This window comes from Miscanthus floridulus, chromosome 12, assembly GCF_019320115.1.
Source record: "Miscanthus floridulus cultivar M001 chromosome 12, ASM1932011v1, whole genome shotgun sequence".
Lineage (NCBI taxonomy): Eukaryota > Viridiplantae > Streptophyta > Magnoliopsida > Poales > Poaceae > Miscanthus > Miscanthus floridulus.
In genome coordinates, this window is record NC_089591.1 from 52,213,252 (window position 1) to 52,235,732 (window position 22,481).

Genomic DNA, 22,481 nt, shown 5'->3' on the forward strand with positions numbered 1-22,481 from the left:
TCAAGTAAGAGAGAATTTGAGAATTGCTCAAAGTCGATACAAGAGCTATGCTGACAAAAGGAGAAGAGAACTTCAGTTTAATGTGGGGGATTTCGTCTATCTCAAGGTATCCTCGCTATGTGGGACTGTCAGATTCCATGTGAAAGGAAAGCTTGCCCCTAGATTTGTTGGCCCATACAAGATTTGCAAGAGGATTGGAAAGCTCGCCTACAAACTTGAGCTACCCGAGGAATTGATGGGTATACATCCCGTATTCCATGTCTCACAGCTACGCAAGTGTTTGAGAGTGCCCGATGAAGTAATTCTAACTGATACACTTGACATTCAAGACACACTTGAGTATAAAGAACATTCTATCAGAATTCTAGGCAGAGATACCAAAGAGACCCGAAGCAAGACTATCCCTATGTGCAAGATCCAATGGAGCAATCACACAGAGAGAGAAGCAACATGGGAAAAAGAGTCTGACCTCCAGCTACAATATCCTTACCTCTTCAAAGAGTACGTTACGCTTTAATCTCGGGGACGAGATTCTGTTAAGGGGGTAGGACTGTAACAACCCAAAAATCCACACACTAAAAAAATACCAACTACAAAATTTTTCTTAGAACTCCCATGTGATGATGAGTGTCATAGATAGTAACCCAACCTAAGAGATGCATTAGGTCTAACCCCAACCCAAGTTAACACATAAGCATGGCATGTCATTAGTTAATTGTGTTTATTTAAATTCTAACAAATAAAGTATTGCATGCTTTGTTAATTCAAAATGTGATTTGGATTTCCATTTGAGTTATGATATGCTTAACAACTCCACTGAATTTGGTGCACCCATTTTGAATTCAAAATACCCAAACCAAATTTGAATCCAAATCAAGCAAGAAGAAAAAGAAAACAGAAAAAGGAAATGAGGAAGAAGGCCTCGCAGCCTAGGCTGCTCGGCTTCGCAGCCCACAAGCCGGCCTAGCGCATCGCTCGCACACTCATCTGCCTCGCTCGCAGCCGCTGCCTGCTAGACCCTACATGTCAGCCACCCCCATCTACAGTGTCATCTTCCTCACCCATGCCTCAACCGCCTACGCGACCGGCGCCCGACAGCTATGGCAGGGGCGGGCTAGGGGGTCACGCCCGGGGCATGACCCTATCCCCTTGCGCCACGCCCATGCAACCTTGCACCACCATCTGATGCGATGCACATGCCTCCACCACACGATGCTTTCTGCCATGGGAGGCATGGCGCTCGGCTATAAAGCCAGCCCGCACGCCGCTCACGCCCGGCGCCCTAATTTCTCCCTCAGCCTCTGCCGCCGCTTGGTGGCCCAACAGCCGCACCACACCAAGGGAAGAGGGCCATGAAGGGCTCGTGAGAGGAGGATCGGAGCCCCCATGCACTGCCGAAGTCACCGGAGCCAAGGGCGACATCGTCGTCATCATCATGGTAGTGGGTCAGCGCTACATGGCACTGCTTCCGGAGCTACACGGCCGCAACTCGTCACTGCACCACCATCCTTTCTTCCACAGCACCCACGATGAGCCCTCGATTTTTTTCCCTGCTCACCATCGGATCTTGCTACTCCGCCATGGCACTCCATACCATGAGCGCATAGGCCAAGGCCATCCCCAGCCTCTAGGCACACCAGCACAGCATGCTCACGTTGACCGTGACCATCCTCGAGCCCTTAGGACGCTGTAGACCTCTCCAAGTTCCCCAGACGCCAGTAGCCGAGCACGCATGCTACGCTCACCATGCCACCGCCATGGCGCAGCCACCACCGGAGCACCAGACCACCTTCGAGCACCAAACCACTGTGCTGAGCACCAGACCACCTCTGAGCACCAAACCACCATGCCAAGCACCAGACCACCGGTCCAAGCACCAAACCACCGTGCTGAGCAACCGACCACCGGTCCGAGCACCCAACCACTGGTCAGAGCACCGACCACCATGGCTAGTACTGCTGGGAGCGCCTGGCGCCTCCTCGACTCACCTATCCCGTTCGCTGAAGCCACGGGTAACTCACGTGCACGCCGTGACCACCCCGCTGGAGCCCCATGGTTCACCCGCATGCCTCACCGTCGTCACTACATTGCTATGGCCGCCAAGACACCCCTAATGGCCACCTTGAAGCCGAAGCCCCACCTTGAGCCCTAGACACCTTCGCCGTGCACCCACGGATCCGTTGAAGCCCCTATCTGCCCAGTCGAGCCACCGGAGAGCCTGCAAATGCGACCTCGCCACCAGTGAGCACTGCCGAGCCGCCGTTCGCCATGGCCAGCGCCATGGTGAGCCCTGGCCGCCACCTAGACCCCACCATCGCAGTCGCCGTAGCCTAGGGAAGCCTTTCCCCTCCCCAATTGGGCACCAGCACCGCCACGAAGGCTCACAGCCACCTCGCCGCTGGCAGGGGCACCACCGCGGGAGAAAAACAGGGGAACACCCCCTCACCGGCCACCCATGCATGAGCTCGGTGCACATGAGCCTAGCCAAGGAGAAGAGATGGTGTACTTGGTCCACCATGCGCCTTGCCATAAGTCCATGGACCATGAGCGTTGGTCCACCGTGAGCCACACGGTGTGAGCCGCGCTGTGGACGAAGCCCAATAAGAGCCCATGGCCGTGATGTGGCAGTGCCACAACGTGCCACGTGTTTGGCCTGGCCTGGCCCAAACTGGCCCAACCTGAAGCCCGTTTGAGACCCGATCGTATTGACCATTGACTGGTCAACATTGACCGTTGACCTGGCCCCATATGTCAGTGACACGGACACTCTGGACCCACACGTCATGCTGACATCAGCGGGACCCCACCTGTCAGCTCAGAACCGTGAGGCTAACGTCATGCTGACGTCAGCAAGCCACGTGGACCAACCATAGCATGACACGTGTTAGCCCAGGATTAATTCATTCTTTTTCCATTTTCAGAAATAGATTTAAACTTCAAAAATTCATAACTAATTCATATGACCTCAGAAAAATATGAAACCAGGACCAAAATTCATCTAAAATCGAGCCCTACGTAATGAACCCATGCTTGAGTGCATTTGGCTCTTTTGAATTTTCATTGCTTCTTTGTGCTATTCTATAGACGTCGCTAACATGACTATAATGTGATCGTTTGCAGACTCGGAGGAGCACCAGACCGACGAGGATCATGTGTACCGTGAGGAGTATGGAGACAACTACACTGAAGGTGCCACATCCCACCCAATCTCGTAGCACCTATTACGCATGGCTAATATAGAACTGCTATTACTTTACTTTACTATTATAATCATACTATGATAGGACTTGCATGGTAGTATGCTTTCTTGATGGCCTTTACCTTGACGCAGCCTTACCCCTGCATACCCCGCTATTAGGTTAGACACACGCTTACTGCTATATTTTAAATTGCTTGTACTTCTACTATGCTTATACTACATTAATGCATGGTGTATTCTGGACTACGGGGAGAGTGTTGCATGTGTGACTTGGGTGTGTGGAGGGTGAGGGTTGTGTCGACCAAGTTGGAGTATATGACGAGCCTGGGGCAAGTCATGCCATGTGGTGCTACCGGGGCACCCTTGGAATGGATACCTGTGGTGGGTAAATGGTATATGAGGTGGTCCTGGGTGTGAACCTATGATGGGAGGAGCCCAGGATGGAGGTGCTATGGTGGCACGATAAATGGAAACCCTAATGAAGACATTCTGGCTTGGTCACCCCTAAGGACTTACTAGTACTCAGATTCACCGGGAAGCCTTACGTACCACTCGCCCTATATGGTGCAGGATGGCCGGACTACTTGGTAGGATATTGCCACTACTACTAGGTTGATAGTGGATAGTGCGAGGGAGGTACGAGGCGCGGAGGATTCCCCCACACCCTTCTAAGACTTCATGGAGACCTTGTGGACCTAGCTCATGACTCACAGTTTCAGCCACCCCAGACTAGACTTGGGGTGTACCAGGGCTGAATGGTAGAGTGGCATTATCCAAGGCTAGCAAGCGGCCGGAATCAGCCCAGTTGACGACGGTCAGCGAGGAAGGCGGATCTTGTGGTTATGTAAAACCTCTGCAGAGTGTATGGTTGATCGATCGATACATGTGCTGACTTGTCGGCTATGGACCTTTCCTGGGTTTCGCTTAAACTAGATAGAGAGATGAGTCCTTCTTTTCTTCCTCCCCTGGAAGTGAGTGTTCGGTCGTAGCCAGGGGCTACGGGCCTTGAGATAGTGCCGAGAGGGAGTTGGCCTGTCGACTGAGCAATGGTATGGTGATAGTGTGGAGATGGTGGTATGTCTATCCCAGGATCGAAACCTGGCTCTGGAATGGGAATGGGTGGAATAGGTGTGGGGATGGTGTTAAAACTTGACTATATTGTTATATACTTGATATGCTAAAATACATAGGAAACCCCAGCCTTATAGGTTCCTTTTGCATATATCCAACTTGCATCCAATTTCCACAAAGCAATGCTCATAGGGTCGGGAGTGGCCAGTACAAATCATACTGATAAATTTTGACATACAGGTTCTGCTGAGGAGTATAGCTCTGAGGAGTTTGACGGTTGAGGGGTTCGTGCCTATACTCAAGTTTGGCGATCTTATCTTCAAGCTATTCTGAATGAATGCTACTTTTGATTCCGCCAATGCGGCGATATAATAATTTATGTAATTCCGCAATATTTGTACTCTGATATTATCGTTGTATGGATGTGATATTCGACTAGGATTTGGGTAATATGATCTACTATGGTCTTATTACACTTCAACTATGTGGATTTCCCTTCATGGAAATTGGGGTTGTTTCACCTCGAGGGCTAGATGGGGGACTCCCCCCTAAGTCCCACGCACCATTCTTTAGTCATTCTTCGAAAAAATTCCTACGCCAAACTCTCTAGCACGCTCTGACAAATCGGTTGTGAAAAACCAAGGACCGAAAGTCCGTCTCAGGGCTAGAAGGCCGGTAGAGTCACAAGATGGCCTATGCCTTCAGGCTACGGCGCTCCCTCACCACCTTTCGCCCAAGGGGTGGCTTAGGCTCCAAGGAGGTTTTTTGTAAAGAAATCTGATCAGAGACAACAGAGGACAGAGGCTCGGAAATACAAGAAAAACGATTAAGAAGCTTGAGTACTTTAAAAAAAGGGCCTCGACGGCCATAAGTGTTATGATACAAAGTTAATCCCTATTCTATTTACATGGCCTCTTGGGCCCAGGTCATGGCTCAGGGCCTCCAGCATCGGTGGACGGCATGGGAAGGACCACCTCCTCTTCAAAAAGCTTGGCCAGCGCCGTGCCGGGGCCCTCTGCTGCCTCCATCAGCTTCACCACCTCCTCATCGGCCTCCCCGTCATCATCAGGCAGGACGTAGCCATCGCTGATGGCCTTGAGGTCAATGCTGATGTAGTGCGAGGCGATGACGGCCAGGGCATGCTTAACACCCATGTGCAGCGCCCCTCGAAGTCGCTTGCGTGCTTGGCCACTCAACGCAATTAGGCGGCTCCCGAGGGAGCTTCCTGACTGGACCCCCTCAACCTCTAGGGCCTCGCAGGCGGTACGGGTGGCACTATTCAGCATGTCGTGCTCCCCAATCTCGGTCTCGAGCACCGCCTGCACGGCGATAGAGGCCTCGGCTGCCCGGGTGACCTCCATCTCCAACTCTGCGCCAAAGGAAACGGAATGGGGTTGAGCGCAAAGGAAAACAAGCCAAATAGGGACAGAAGCCTATGGGACTCACCCTTGGCCTTCTCCTCCCAACATCGGGCCTCGACCCAAGAGGCCTCGGCTTTCTCTCTCTAGCGCTGGGCCTCGACCCGATATGCCTTGGCCTTCTCCTTCAGGCGCTGGACCTCGACCCGGGAGGCCTTGGCCGCCCTAGAAGCCTCTCCCTCCAGCTCTGTATCACACCAAGGAGTTAGGGGCCAAACACAAGAAAAACAAATAAAACAAGGGGAATAAGACTTGCCCTCTGCCTTTCCCCTCTAGACCACAGCCTCGGTCAGGGAAGCCTCAGCCGCCTTAAGGGCCTCATCCAAGGCACCTTTCATCAGCTAGTGTGCACCCTACTCCATCCCAAGATGTCTAGCAAGGGCCTTAACAGAGGTCGTGGCTTCTCTAGCCTAGGACCTGAAGGCGTCGTGATCGCCAGCCACCCGGGCCAGCTCCTCCTCCAACTCCTTGACCTATGCCGCCAAAGGGGCGACCTGCTCCTAAGCCGTGGCTGCCTCAGCCTTTGCATCAGCACAATGGAGGCGGAGGTCCTCCACCTCCATGCTCCACGCTGATAGAAGCTCATTGGCACCGGCAAGCAGGCCCTTCTACCGCTGGAGCTAGTCCTAGACGTCCCTCTCCCGCCAAAGAAAGACCGACTTCCCGAGGGACCGGGTCTCGAGCTCCTGGATAAGCGGAATAGCGGTCATGCACTGCAAGAAAACTCAAAAAAAGACGACGCCACACAAGAAAGGAAGGCGCGTACCTGGGTGACGCCGGGCAAACTGTCAGCCACAACGGATAGCGTTGTCCGCAACGACCGCTCCACTAGCTGGCGGTACTGCTCGAAGGTATCCTAGCGCCCCCCCCCCCCCCCCCCTCGACCGCGTCCTCAAGGGTGAACAGAGGCTCCCCCTCAGGGTCATCTCGGCTCTGCCATAGGACACGCGGGTGATCCCACCCATGGGGCTCGGGTCATACCCACACGAGGGCCGAGCTTCCCTCGCCCAGGGTCGGAGCCAGCTATTCCACGGTGCCAGCCACCTCGACATCAACCACCTCTTGCGCCTGGGAAGTATCGTTAGAGGAGATCGGATAGACATCCACCTCCCGGGCGCTCTCCCGCAACAGCAGCAGGCCTTGGACCAGGGGTGTCACCGAGGCCTCCACTGCCTTCATCTCCACTTCCTAGGCCGATGGCTTCGCCGCGATCACGTCGGCCTCGGTGGTCCTAGGGGCTCCAGCCTCCACCATCGTGGCCTTGGTGGTCCTGGGAGCTCTGGCCCCTGTCGCTGTGGCCTCCATGATCGTGGGTGCCCCGACCTCCATCGCCTCAGCCTCGGAGGCCCGGGGGGCCTCGACCTTGGAGGCCTCGGCAACTGAAGGCGCCTCGGCCCCATCTGACTCGTGAGCCTTGGCCTCGTGGGGTGGAGGCGCTCCCTCCCCCGTCTGTGTCGGGGTTGCCTCGGTAGCCCCTCCTTGGGTGACCGACTCCTTTGGGTCGGCCCTCGCTGACACCGCGCCATGTTGTATGGTGGCTTGCGCCTCCGCAACCCAGTGGGTAGTGGAGCTAGGGCTCACCTTGAGTGCCTTAAGCGGCGCCAAGGTGGGCACCTCCACAAGTCACTTCTGGCTAAAGACAAAATACTTACGGGGTCAGCATGAGACCGAAGAACGAACAGAAAATGCTTCAACTCTATCGAACATACACTTACCTCGAGTGGGGCTACAGCCGCTTCGGTGCAGCGACCCTCCTCTACGAAGGTGGTGGCAGCGGTAGAGGTGCGGTCTCTGTATCCGTCGGCGCTGGTCGGCCCTCGACGGACCCCGGTGCCCCCTAGGTCCTCTGCGGGGGCAGTTGCGTCGCCCCCACCGCCACCTGCTCCACTGCTGCCGTCGAGACCACCGGGCTGACGGCGCGCTTTCCCAATGCCCGCGCCTCGGGCATGTCAGCCTTGGCCCTAGGGCGGGCGATCGCCGGCCCCGAGGCATCTCCTCCTCCTCCTCCTGAGAGTGCCGGGCTGCTTGCCGAGGCCCCGAGCACCATCTCCCCAATGTCAGTGAGATGGTCTAGGGGACCCCGCCCCATCTCGCTCTTGTCATCTCTGCTCGTAGAGTCCGCCGACAGCGACGACAACGGAGATGACACCACCAGGAGACCGTCCTGCCTCTGCTACTAGCGGCGCTTCTCCAGTTCCTCATGCGCAAGGATCTTCCTCATGTGCTTCACCACCTCAGCATCCTTCCACCTCTTCTGTGCCTCAGCGTGTGCCCGGTTGGCCGCCCGCCACCATGCATCCTCAGGAACGGGTGGCGGGGAGTCTCGCACGTCCCTCATCCCCTGCAGGAACGATGAACACGAATAAGAGAACAAGAAATGGTGAGAAACGAGGAGGACTCGGGGGCTGCAGCGGCGCATGACTTACCAGCGAGAGGAACCCCCGCGATGGGCGCATCGTGAAGGGGGTCAGGCCACTGCTCCTTAGCTTTGCCTCCACCATCTCCCTCACCCGATGAAGAATTTCCTCATCAGAGAGGGCGGAGGCAGACATCCGGATGCCCTCGATCGGCTCATCCGACCTCATCTCGAACAGGCGCTACCACCGAGCCATCAGCGGCAGCACCCTCTGGCGGTGGAAGGCGGCCATGACCACAGCCGCAGTAAGGCCATGGCCCCATAGCCTCTCCAACCCCTCTAGGAGCGGCAGTAGCTTGGGCTAATCTTCCCTCGGGATGCCATACTTCCACTTTTCCGGACAGCTCTCCACGATTCACCCGGTGTAGGGGGGAGTCCGCCGTTGTTGTTGCGAAGGTAGAACCAACTGGTGTACCAGCGGTGATTGGTTGACGCGACCTAGGCCGAGATGTAAAGGTGCTCAAAGTCCTGGCGCACTTAGAGAGTGCAGCCACTGGCCCTCACCGCCTTCCTCGTGCTTGACATACCCGTCGGCTTGGTGGTATGCCCTGCCGGAAGAGGTGGAGCCATAGCTCCCAATGGGGAGCAATCCCTGGATACCCCTCGTAGACGGCGACGAAGATGGCCGCCTACGTGATGGAATTGGGGTTGAAGTTGTGGAGCTCCACGCCGTAGTAGTACGGGAGCGCCCGCATGAACCGGTCCACCGAAAGGCCAAGGTCGTGCTCATGAAAAGACACGAAGCTCACGACGTAGCCATCGTGGGGCCTCGGCTCTGGCTTGCCCGACGGAGCAATCCACTCTAGCCTGTTGGAGTCAGTAACTGGACAGAGAAGACCATCATCGACGAGCGACTGGAGCATCTCCACAGATACGTCGGACAGGCCCCAAGGGTCCACCTCGATGACAACAACGTTGCCGGCCATGAGTGTGGTGGAGAATTCACCTACAGTGGTGAGTCTCTCTCTCTCTCTCTCTCTCTCTGCCTCGCCCATCTCCCTTCTTCTTCCCGGTGCTCTCCGCTCCGGCGACAGCTCAAGGGCGGCAAAGGCTAACGTAGGCAAGGTAAAGAGGGGAGGGGCGAGGCTCGTCACATATTTATGCAGGGAGAAGGCAAAACGGACGAGCAACAAAATCGAGGAAGTTTCCCTTAGATCTGGCACAGTTAATCCAGATCTGATTTTACCGCCCACGTGCCCACCTTTTCCTCATTAATCGTGTGAATAGTTATGTTCCACCCGCTGACACAATGTCACGTCCAACCGCTGCAGCGGCAGGCGCCGTTCTGCCTCCCTGAGAAAATCGCCTCAAAAGGCATGCCAGCCGTTGACAAGCCAATGGGGGAGATATCCCCCCACCCTATTCCTTTTAGACGAAGGAACTGGGTGCCGAGCCCGTTACGGTCCAGGGGTTCGAAGGCTGGGCCCCCGAGGATTTCGACAGCTGCCCTAAGGCAACAGAGTCAGGGACGACTATGGGCGAGCCCATATGGGGTCGAGACCCAAGCAAGCGAAATGCTTGGGATGCCCTAAGTTGTGTCCGAGATCGGCAGGGAGGTCTCCGAATGGGATCCCACCGTAGGGAGGCACCGAGCCACCGGGGCCCAGCAAATGGCCCCGACACCCACTAGAGAAACCCTCTGGTACTCTTGGAGTGTGTCTCTGGACTGCTAGCTAACCCCTAGCGAATAGGGCACGGGCCTCCACTCAGACTTACCTAATAACAGCTCACCGGAAGTGCCACCGCTCATGCCCATCGAGGGTAGCATGGCATATTCCACCCCTCCTTCCAAACAAAAAGGAAGCGCGAGGGTTATATAAAAAGCTAAGGGAACCCCTGATGGCCCTCTCGCTCTGCGTAGAGGCTAAGGGGCTCTTCCTGCAACCTTGCCGAGACCCAGCAACCTAGGCTCACACTCGAGGGGGCTCGGCAAACAACCCCTCCTTCCGAACAAAAAGGTTGCGCGAGGGTCATACAAAAATCCAGGGGAACCCCTGACAGCCCTCTCGCTCCGTGCAGAGGCTAGGGGGCTCTTCCTACAGATATGCTGAGACCTCACAACCCAGGCTCGCACCCGAGGGGGGCTCGGCAAACAAACCCTCACGCATGAGGGGCGTACAAAAAGCCAGGGGAACTCCTTATCTCCCTCTCGCTCCGTGTAGAGGCTCAGGGGCTCTTCCTGCAACTTTGCCGAGACCCAGCGACCCAAGTTCGCACTCGAGGGGGCTCCGCAAACAACCCCTCTGTCTGAACGAAAAGGATACATGAGGGTCGAACAAAAAGCTAGGGGGACCCCTGATCGCCCTCTCGCTCTGTGCAGAGGTTCGGGGGCTCCTCCTGCACCCAAGACAAAGACAAATGACCCAAGCCCGCACTTGAAAATTTAGAAAAATGCGATAAAAGGGCATAGAGCCCGTTACGGTCTAGGGGTTCGAAGGCTAGGCCCCTGAGGGTTTCGACAGCCGCCCCAGGGCAACAGAGTTAGGGACGACTATGGGCGAGCCTATACGGGGCCGAGACCTAAGCAAGCGAAACGCTTGGGACACCCTAAGTCGTGTCCGAGATCGGCAGGGAGGTCTCCGAATGGGATCCCACTGTAGGGAGGCACCGAGCCACCGGGGCCCAGCGAATGGCCCTGGCACCCACTAGAGAAACCCTCTGGTACTCTTGGAGTGCGTCTCTGGACTGCTAGCCAACCCCTAGCGAACAGGGCACGGGCCTCCACTCGGACTTACCCGATAACAGCTCACCGGAAGTGCCACCGCTCGCGCCCATCAAGGGTAGCCTGGCACATTCCACCCCTCCTTTCGAGCGAAAAGGAAACATGAGGGTCACACAAAAAGTCTAGGGAACTCCCGATCGCCCTCTCGCTCCGTGCAGAGGCTCGAGGGCTCCTCCTGCGATCCTATCGAGACCCCGTGACCTAAACTCGCACTCGTGGGCTCAGCGAATATGATAAAATCCCTTGACTCAATGTGGAAAAAAGACCCTGGAGGAATAAATCCACTCCCCTAGGGCCTCGAGGGCTACACCCGGCGGGTGCGCTCGCGCGCACTCACCAAGGCCTCGAAGTACGAAACACTATCCCGTCAGGAGCTACCGCAGGTCAAGCCTCGTCAAAACCTCAAGAAGAGCGCTCATGCTCTCCCTGAGGCTCGAGGGCTACTGTCGGGTATCATAAAACAGGGTACCCTGAGCGTATACTGAAAATATCGCCTAGACCCCGTTTAAGACAAAGCCAAAAGGCAAACCGTTAGTTAACCCCTGGCCTTGTCCGAGCCCACCGGCTCTCTGCCTCGCTCAAGGCCTCGACGGCCTACCAAATCTTCGCCTCGCTCAAAGCCTCGCACGGGAGGCCTCGGACGGGGAACCAATTCTCCGTCTTGCCCAAGGCCCCGCACGTAAAGCCTTAGACGAGATGCCGATTCTCCGTATCGCTTGAGGCCGGCTCAGCAACAACCCATCGCTTCTGCCTCGACCAGTCTCCCCGACCGAGCATCACGTCTCGTTAATGCGCCAACCACTCCCGCGATATCAGCCGAACGACGGCTCGACACCGTGGAGCGGCCGACGAGACGGGAGGTAGCATCAACACCATACCGTCTAGGACAGGACGGGGTAGGGGTTACCGGCCACTGTGCTCTGGTGTTGTGCTTACGATCAGCGCCCGCACTACATTGTGCCACCTAACTCTTGCCCCAGGAACAACACGGCATGGGGAGTCAAGTCTGGGTCACCATAGCCTCGGAATCAGCGCATGGGACCAACTGCCCCCCCCCCCCCCCCCCCGAGCCTCAGCAATATACTTCAGGGTCTCGGCAACCTTGGGATTCATGCCCGCCGAGCCTCCCACGATGGCTCGGCCTCAGCACCAACTGAGTCTCGGCTTCTCACGCAGTCAACACACGGTGACCGGCGCGTCGACCGCCACGCCCCGCTTCAAGCTAACATTAGAGCTCCCATGACATACAGGGTCAGATGTGATTGGCGCGTCGCCCTAGTACTTCAAGGACGGGACCACTCCATCGACCATGCCACCATAGTAACAGGCTACAGGGCTCGAACATGCCGCCTTCGTTCGCACGACGCCGAATAGCTAGCGCATGTATCACCCATGTCCCCCCTTCAACTATAAAAGGGAGGGACCAGGGCTGTTTCTAGGGGGCGAAGGTTTACGATTAGGCCTACGCCCACGCGACGAACTCACGCATAAACACACGGACGAACACACGAGCTTCCCCGCTACTTGAGATCAACATCTCAAGCAATCCATGCCACTCCCCGCAGAGACCTGGGACTAGCTCTCTCTCTCTCTCGCCTTGCTTGTAACCCCCTACTACAAGCATTTCGGTGCAAGGAATACAAGATCAAACTCTTAGACTGGACATAGGGCACCTATTGCCTAAACCAGTATAAACCTTGTGTCTCTTTGCATCACCATCTGGGATTGGGCACACGCAGTATAAATTTACTAGTTGGTTGAGGGCCTGCCGGTTCGAAACACCGACAGCGGTACACGGAGCCGCAGCCGCAGCACCCCACACGAGCGCCCACATGAGCGGCTGTAGCCCCGCGGTTGCCAGTATGGTGTGGGCGGCGTCTGGGCAAGGCGCCATGGCTTCTTGGCTGCACAACGCGCCTACGCAAGTGGGCAGGCAGGCAATGTGCATGGCCTCGGCGACGGAGCAGGGTGGCTACGCTGGCGCTGAGACCCGAGCTGGAGGTGGCCGTGAGTCATGTGACCAGACACGACGCGATGAGTGGTCCGTGGACTATAGGAGCGATCATGCCCATGTCGCTGTACGCCACCATGGTCTGGTCGGCCTCGATGCGGCTGCTCAGGCCCCTGCTCTCACGCCGGCCACCTCGGCGCCGCGCAGCACGCTACAGTCGCAGCTAGCGTCGAAGCCCTTCGCGTCAGGGTACACCAGTGGGAGTGGGTCTGCGGCGGAGTTGTTCCTGGGCTGGAACAGGGACTCTCCATGGAACTCCTCGTCGTTGCCGAGCTTCACATTGGTTCGTATCGCGTGGTCCATGGTGCTCACGGCGACGGTGAGCATCCACGGTGTGCCGTTGTCGATTGTGCCGGGGTCCGGCCCCGCGTTGCCCGCGGCGCAGCTGACGAAGATGCCGCGCTCCATGGCCTTGAACGCGGCGATGGCGATGGAGTCGTAGTTGAACTGCATGCCCGAGTAGGCACCGATGGAGAAGGACAGCACGTCGACGCCGTCCTTAACGGTGGCGTCCAGCCCGGCGATGATGTCCATGATGGAGCAGCGGCTGCGCATGGATGATGAAGTTCTTCCACTCCTGCAGGTACGCCGCGCCGCGGAGAGCTAGCGACAGGAGCAGCAGCAGGGTGGCGCGACGTCCGCCGCCGCATGCAGCAGGCGCCATGACCACTCACGTGCGCTCTATCCCCGCCACGTCGGCAAAAACCTTGATCCGATGAGTTATGGATCTAAGTGACATAGTTAAACAGCATTAGGGTGTCAGAAGTACGATTAGAGAGTTTGTGGACCTAAGTGGCACCACGAGACAAGTTCAAGGGCCTACGATGCATATACCTCAAAATAAAAAATGGACGCGGGGGCGTGGGACAGGGAATCGAACCCTAGATACATTGCGCGGTGCCTGCGTTTAGGGGCATTTACATATTTACCATTATTACGGATGACATATTATACTGTGTCACTGACATATGAGTCACTGACATGGTACTTTTTATACCACTTACATCATAATGATGGTAAATATGTAAATAATCCCTATGTTTGAAGCCCGAATGCGTGGGATGTGGTCTCGTTAGTTTGAAGGAATTTTGAAGGAATCTAGATAAATTAGAATAAATTTGTGAGAAAAAAACACTGTTGTAGTTAAAGAAAAAAGTCCAGCCGGATTTAAGGACACGCCAACTGACGATTGGGCGAGCTTTTCAATAATTGGCACCCCGAGATCAGATTACTGTACAGCGATCTCCATGCAGCAGCGTGGGGCGACGCCATTGGGCCACCCACGGGCCTCTTCGGTGTGGCGTTCGTACCTTGCCTAGCAGCAGCAGTGGCCACCCGAGCCGGCTGCCGGCCATCCCTCGATTGATGGTCGACCTGGAGCTTAGGCCGTGTTTATATGACGAAATTTTTTGGTTTTGGCTACTCGTTTATATTTGATAATTAGTGTTTAATTATGGACTAATTAGGTTTAAAAGTTTCGCCTCACGATTTCTTACCCAGCTATATAATTAGTTCTTTTTCCGTCTATATTTAATACTCTATATATATGTCGTAAGATTTGATGTGACACTTTAAGCTGAAAATTTTTAGAGACCCTACGAGAGCCACGTAGGAGTACAGCCTGCTGATTTGACGCCGGCCATTGGCTGCTTCATCGTGTAACCTCGTCCTCTCAGTACGCCATCTGCCGGCTGCCGCATCTGTCGCCGCTAGATGGAGATCTGTCGCTGGACCCGGTGGCTGGTCTGATCCGACGTCCCCATTAGCTCTTTTTGGGTGTCACGTCGGGGTCAAACAGTAATAATAAAATAAATTATAGAGGTACTCGGTTAGTCTAATTAATTTATTATTAACATATTTTTAATGTAGCACCACATCGTCAAATAATGAAATAATTAGGTTTAAAAAATTCGTCTCGCAAATTAGTCTCAATCTGTATATTTAGTTTCATAATTAGTCTATATTTAATGCTCCGTACATATGTACAAACATTCGATGCGATAGTGACTAAAGTTTATTTTGAAATGGACAAGTCATTGACAAAAAAAAAAAAACAGTGCCTTGATGAAGAAGAAGAACCAAGGCTGAGTGGTAGAAGTTGAGAATGTGCCTTGCTGCAGTGGATAAGTCATAGACCAAAAATAAACAAACAGTGCATACGTCCATTTATTTCGTCATGGAAGCAAAAGATTGCAACGTTTCTACGTACAATGGTTCATCCATATATCAGGAGAGAGAGAGAGGGGGGCTGGGCGAGAATAGTAGTACTCCCGTCCCGTAATAATCGCACGTATGAGATACGAAGCTGTAAATTAGTGCCGCTGAAAAATTATATTTTTGCCCCTATACTAGTACGACGTGACATAAATGTAGAAGCTGCAACGCTACTGTGTGAGGGGACAAGGATAGACGACTGGTGCTACAGTGCAAAAACGAATGGATGAGAGCACCTGCACTCCGTCAGTTCCCTCTGTTGGTCCCACGGCGTTCCATAAACTTTTGTCTTCTACTGCTATAGACATTGGACTTCACGCCTATGTGATCGATTAAATTGGAAAAAAATTTAAACTCCAGATGTCCATTTAATCCGGGAAGAAGGGAGTATGTGTCATGAAAGTGATTACGCTTTATTGGTCGTAAAAACTACTCAGACTTGATCGTTGTCATATCCTAGACACGTCACGTGTATGTACAAATTAAGGGGTGTTTGGTTCTTTAGTCGCTACTAAAATTATGTCACATCGAATGTTTAGATATTAATAAGAAGCATTAAGTATAGATTAATTACAAAACCAATTACATAGATGGAGGCTAATTTCCGAGACGAATTTTTAAGCCTAATTAATCTATCATTAGCATATGTTACTGTAGCACCACGCTGTCAAACCATGGGCTAATTAGGCTTAAAAGATTCGTCTCGTAAATTAGTCATAAGTTATGCAATTAGTTTCATAATTAGTCTATATTTAATACTTTATATATATATATCAAACATTCGATGTGACAGGAATTTAAACGTGAAACCAAACACTCCCTAAATGCCGAGAAAAATATCGTTCCCTTGAGTACAGGAGAGCTACCGAGCTAGCTAGCTCGATCGTCCAGGATAAAAAAGTGCGACAAGTGATAACCACGCAACTGGCACGGATACTTGCGTTGTATGTTATGGATTGACGCAAACTATGTTCCCCACAAGCAATAATTAATATTGTTATTAGAGGGTTATTAATTATATGGGTTTGGTAGTACACTCCTAGACATTATACTTCTATCATCCCAAAATAGATGATGTTTTTAACTTTTAGACATCTTATTTGACCATTTATCTTATTCAAAAAATTTATATAAAATATCATTTATTTTTTATAACTTATTTTATTATTAGAGATACTTTAATAATGACTTATCTATTTTATTATTTGCATAAAAAATGAATAAAACAAATGATCAAACATGATTTCTAAAATTAAAAAAACAATTTATTTTGGAGCGAACGGAGTACTTTGGTATATGTGTACTTATTTAGGCGAAATGCGTACATCTGCAGCATGGCAAGCATGTGGGGGAAGGTGAGGTACTGCATAAGAGCTAGACTAGAGTTCCCCACAATTCATTCAACTAGCTACGTACGTGGAATCCGATTAACTTCTGGAGTATTTTTCACAACTAGCTACGTACGTACGTGGTTGATCTTCTCCAGCGGACAGCCTGTGCTTCTCAAGTCTCAACAACAAGAATCTCCTCACTGATGACTTTATGATTCAATTTAGGGTCTTGTTCATTAAATAAGAACAGGTTTAGAGGTGTGGGTCTCGACTTAGACATGTCAGCTAGATTGTAGAGGTATGGAAATGCCTTGTTCATAAATGAAATTTTAATAACAAAAGGATTTTGTACAAAAAAATCAAGGAATATAGTACAAAGTAAATTAATAAAAATGTTAATAATGCTATATATATATATATATATATATATATATATATATATATATATATATATATATATATATATATATATATATAGAACAACTACTCTATAGCTGGCTACAAAATAACCTATTCTATAGCCACCTTGAGTTACTATAATTACTATGTTAATTTATGAGATTATAGTAACTCCTTACTAAGTGGTTTACTATAACGTTATGGTAAATATCCCTATGTGTTATAGTAACCCAACTATAGTAAATATATATTGACATTATCGTAAATTAGTATATAAAATTATGGTAAATGGAGGTGGCTACAGAATAACTTATTCTGTAGCTGGCTACTGAATAGCCTCTCCCTATATATATATATATATATATATATATATATATATATATATATATATATATATATATGCTTCATGGGAAAAGCACAATTGTTCATATTTTGGAGGAATTCTGACATAAGTTCTCTCCCATGTTTTTCGATGCACACAACAAATGGTTTCACCTAGGAATGCAAACGGTGTGGATATTTCCCAATTGGCCATAGTACCAAAGCCCGGTAAAAAGCAAATATGAGACGCTACAATGATTATTCCACACTACATATTCTACGCCGACTCCGATTCTGATAAAAATAGTATGGGATATGATACAAGATGATCGGTTAAGTCTATTACGATTTCACTTACGATGTGGCGCAATAAATAGACACTTGACACATGAGTAGATAAAAGATTTAGCATGCTCTTATTTTTCATCTCTCAGAAATAAATGGAATTGTTGTCGCTCTAGTTGCACCGTATATCGTAGATGTTATAGTGAAATTAGAGTGAACAATTTTCATATGTTTAGGTTGCCGCCGCCACAAGGAGAAGGTGGGGCGCCTTTGCTCCTCGCCGCCGCCATCATCTAAGGCCCCTCTCCTTCCTCTTTGGTAAGAAAGAGAAGAGACTCATCTCTCGTTACAACTGTTCTTTAGATCTAGTTCACTTAGGCAATTTTGCCTAAATCAATCTATCAGCAAAATTAGATTTCAATGCTATTTAGTTTGTGATCATAACTTGCCACGCCACAGGTTAGCCACGCCATAGTTTTTAGGTAGTTGTTTGGTTCACTGCCATAACTATGGCGCGCTTCACTTTTTTAGCACCATGTCCCACACGTCATAGACTCATTTCTTATCAAACTTTGCCTTAAGTGTGGCTTAGATTTTACTCACTACACTTTCTATGCCAGACCCTGCTGTATGAAAACATACAATCGTCTCCTTGGAGCAACTCCCCTTTTCCACTTAGGATTACTATATGCTTACCATGCAAAACATACAATCGTCTCTTATGAGCTCCCTTGGGATTTCAAGATACAAGACATTGAATGATTCAAGTGTTGTCCCTATTCGCATGCCATCCATATATATTCCCCTCACTTGAATTGGGCCATGATATTAATTGACAGAGAAATGCTAATGGTCAATCGGTTGATTTATGAACATCTCTCAACCATTTTTTGGCCATCGAATGGGCATCCCGATGGCCCGTCCCCCGTTCCTCCTCCTCTTTGCAAATCTATGCACTTCTCAATCTAGAAGAGTCCACGCTCCGCTGCAGGCTGTGGGGCCAAGCTCCTCGGAAGCAAAGGGGACGGAGGACACAGTAGCGGAGAAGAAGCCTCGGACCGGCGACAATGGCGACGGCTACGACGGCGAGCCCTCCGACACCGTAGAGAGCGACGGCGGTGGCCTGGTCGAGAGGCTCCCCGAGGCGCTCCTGGTGGAGGTGCTGGGCCGTCTCGACGTCGACGACGCTTGCTCCGCTGTCGCGTCCTGCTGCTCACTCCACGCCGCCCCAATGCGGCCCTCTATGCCCTCACCGCCATCGACCTCTCCATGTGCTCCACCCTTCGTATGTCCGTTCGCTTGCTGCACTCCTGGCGGCGCTGCTGACACGGGCGATGGGGTGGGCGGCCTAGTTGTTCAGAACCGCCGGTCTTGTTGTCTCTCATAGATGGTCACATAGACGGGTGCGCGGGCGCCGCCCCCCTCGCGGTCGCAGCAATTTTGTGTGGATTTTGTTTTTTTTTTTAAATTTCTGAAGAATTTGTGAACAATTTCACATATATTTCTTTGATGTCTAGAATCCATAGAAATAATTTATAATTTTTTTTGAAAATTTTGGCATATATTTGTATTATTCTCAAATTGCATCGCTCTGTCCAATAAATTACACCAAAGAAATTATTGTAAATATAGTAATAAGGTGGTGTAAATATAGAGACAGTGTAAATGTATGGGCAAAAATTTAATTGACGAGAGAGGCTAAAACAACCGGTTGTTAGCTAAACAGAACTCAATTGACAGTATACAATGGACTATGGTGGTATGTATGCTCGCGGAGTCGTGCTCCCTACAGAATGAAGCATGCTCAATCTATATATAAGTGTCATGTTCGCTTGGCTGATAAGCTATGGTTGAAAATACTGTTGGCTGATTTGTTGTGAGAAAAAAATACTATTCGTTGGCTAAAAAAATACGACTTATAAAAGCGAACAGAGGTAGAAGCAAAACTATCTTAGTAGTATCTATACATTAACTAGAAGCACCTAGTGAGATATTGACGCAACAAAAAAAAGAACTCAATTAAAGCAAACAGTTCGCCACTATTCGCCTATTCCTTCTAACAAACACTGTGCCTAATAATAGAATAATAATAACATTAACAACAACAATAATCATAATAATAACAATAATAGTAGTAGTAGTAACAACAACAACAACAATAACAACAACAATAATAATAATAATAATAATAATAACCAACCGACATTGTGGTAAATAAAAATGCTTGATGACATAATGATATATATATATATATATATATATATATATATATATATATATATATATATATATATATATATATATATATACACACACACACGCACTGTTAGGAAGGAAAAATTCAACAACAAAAAAAACACTGCAAATGATGGCCCTTGGGCCTCGATCGGGTACGTGGACCCAATGACGACTCCAAACCAAGATTATAAATGTGGAGGGGAAGGGTCCATATGCCGCAATGAATCGTGACAACGAAAGCTTGTCCTCGCCCAACCCAATGCCTCGTCCTTCGCCTTGCACAGGAATAGAAACCGAGAGCTCGCCGTCCCCTCCCTCCTCTCTTTTACTCCGTCCTCCCACTGCCGGGGTGCCGGCGTTCACCTCTCCCGCTGTTCCCTGTCCGTTTCGGGCGGGGTTTCTTGGCCTCGGCACGAGCCCCTGCTGGCTGCTGCGCCTCCCGACGCCGGGGCGACGTGGACGGGTAACCGCACAGCACCCACCCGCCACCCGGCCACCCCACCGGAGAGATCAAACCAGAGTACCAGACCACCGCGCGCGCACACGCGGTCTACCGCTGCTTTGCTTCTCGTACGTGGCCGGTGGTGGCTGGTCGGCATGGGCGCAGGTGCCTGCCGGGCCGGCGTGCGGCCCCGCACTTCTCCATCGGTGGCCCGCGCCGCGCGCGAACGATCAATGCCTCGTCTAGCAGTTAGCGAAAAATGGATTTTATTTATTTATTTAGGTCTCGTTTGGCAGAGCTTCTTCATCGGCTTCAGGAGCCGTTTGGAACTATTTTCTACCAAACGGGGTAAAGTAAAATAGTTTCACTTGTGAAACCCCTAAAAACATGCTCTCACAGTGATTTTGGGTGGGATGGAGCCAAAAAAAATTGGCTTCTCTTGGCTCCTCCTCTAGACCCCTAAAAACATGCTCTCACAGAGAAGCCATTTTGCCAAACGGTTTACCAAAACCGCTTCAGCTCCACCGGTAAAATTATTCGTGAAGCTAAAATAAAAAAATAGCTTCACTGATGAAGTGTGCCAAACGTGCCTTACTCTCGTGTGCACTCCTGAAAACTCGCGAGTAGAAATAAAGGACATGGGAAATTTTTGCCGGGGACGAGACAAACGGAGGCGGAACGGAACCTACCTACCGGCGTGTCCCCAGAGCCGGGGCAGGTTCAGAGAATCGGCGCACATGCGGCTCTTCATCCAACAGAACCGCAGACGACCCCGACATCATGCGCCGTACCCGTCATTAGCACTCGGTTACAGTTACAGTTACAGAGAAGCTACTACGAAAGCACTCCATGTTACAGTTACAGAGCACGAGTAGTAGTAAATTAGTAATAGTAATAATAATAAATCCAAAAAAGAAACAGTAGCAGTAGGTGCTAGTGCCTTGCTCCCGTGTTCTTCCTCCCCTACGCTACGGCCCTACTTCATAGGTTTTGAAACCGGGAGAAGGGAGCAGGTCATGCCAGGGTCGCTGCTCAGGTTCGTGGGCTGGCACGGTCTGTCCTGGCTTGTGTCGGTTGGCCCGGCCTCACTCCTCCTCCCCTCCCCGCGGTTCAGCGCGGTCGGCCCACCGTCCCCGTCTCCCCCCTCCTCATATATAAGCTGCACGCCGCGGCCGCGGCGGCTCTCCCCTGCGCAGCCCCACGCTGGCACGCTCCCACCCCTAAACCCTAACTCCCTTCCCCTCCCCCTCCCCATGACGCGGACAGTCTCTCCCTCCCTCACGACCTCACGCGACGCTGCCTATACACCTCCACTCCACCTCGGCGGCCTCCTCCACGCCCTCCGCCTCCCGACGGCGGCAGTGACGCAGTGTCGAGCGCTGTTGCGGCGGCGTCAAGCTCGGCAGCAGCAGCGTCGAGCGGGCGGCCTCCTCCATCCTCCTCCTGGCTCCTGTCGCCAGATCCGGCGGTCGCCGCCAACCCGCCACCTCCCGTGACTCGAACAGCTCGCGCCGACAGCCTCCCCTCCCCCGCCTCGCTCTCTCTCTCTTTCTCTTGGGCTGTGGTTGCGGGATTCGGGTTGGCCTGGTCCTCCATCCTCTCTCCCTTCCCCTGCTGATGCGGGCCTCGGGCCGACCTGACCTGTTAAAAAGGTTGTGCTTTGCGGACCAGCCCGACACGGAAAGTGGCCGGACGGGCCGTGCCTGGGCCATCGGCTAGGCACAGTGGACTGGAACGGCACGGCCCGACGTGCCCTACTGGGCCGTGCCTGGCGGGGCGGCCCAAATGGCTATCTTTTACCGCTCCCTTTTTTTTTAGGGTCGAGAGCATATATCCAAATGACCCATGCGTCTTTTCTTTTCTCAACAAAGGGAGGAAACGGACACGCCGAGACAGGGACGGCGAGAGGAGACCGGGAGGGTGTGGCTACACTACACCATCGCCATGCTACGATCCCATGTCCCCAACCAGCTGGCGCCTGGCTCTGACTAATCAAACCGGGTGTGGGCCCGGCCAGGTACGCACTCACAGCAGAACAGCGGATGCCGTGCCCTGCACTGCTGCGCCGGTACACGACACTGAGGCTGACAGAGAGGGACGACCCTACCCTTTCTCGATGGCCTTTCTTCCAGTGGCTCTCGGTGACTTTGATGACAGTTTTCTCTCTTCCTTTTTTTTCTCTTATTATATATAAGGAAATATATACTGGTACAGTACGTGAAAAGGACTAAATAAATGACTTCTGAATTTTGGTACTAGTATAAGTACTACAGCCAGAAGTCCACCAGAACCCAGTCTCAATGAGGCCCAACAAGAGCGTTGCGTGATGGGCTTGGTACCAGAACAACAGTTGCTAATCAGCTGGGCTAACTGGCTAAAGTGCTTTCTGGGCTGATGCCAAGTTATCGGCCCAG

General features: G+C 51.8%; 1 protein-coding gene across 1 annotated transcript; it reads right to left on the bottom strand.

Moving 5' to 3' along the window:
• Positions 1-12,942: 12,942 nt before the first annotated feature.
• LOC136495875 (subtilisin-like protease 4) lies at positions 12,943-13,392 on the bottom strand. The gene has a single exon (XM_066491676.1). It carries the CDS (start codon positions 13,390-13,392, stop codon positions 12,943-12,945), a length of 450 nt encoding a protein of 149 aa, XP_066347773.1.
• Positions 13,393-22,481: the final 9,089 nt, after the last annotated feature.

Coding starts and splice junctions, on each gene's coding strand:
- LOC136495875 (XM_066491676.1), bottom strand. CDS start 13,392: ATGCGCAGCCGCTGCTCCATCATGGACATCATCGCCGGGCTGGACGCC.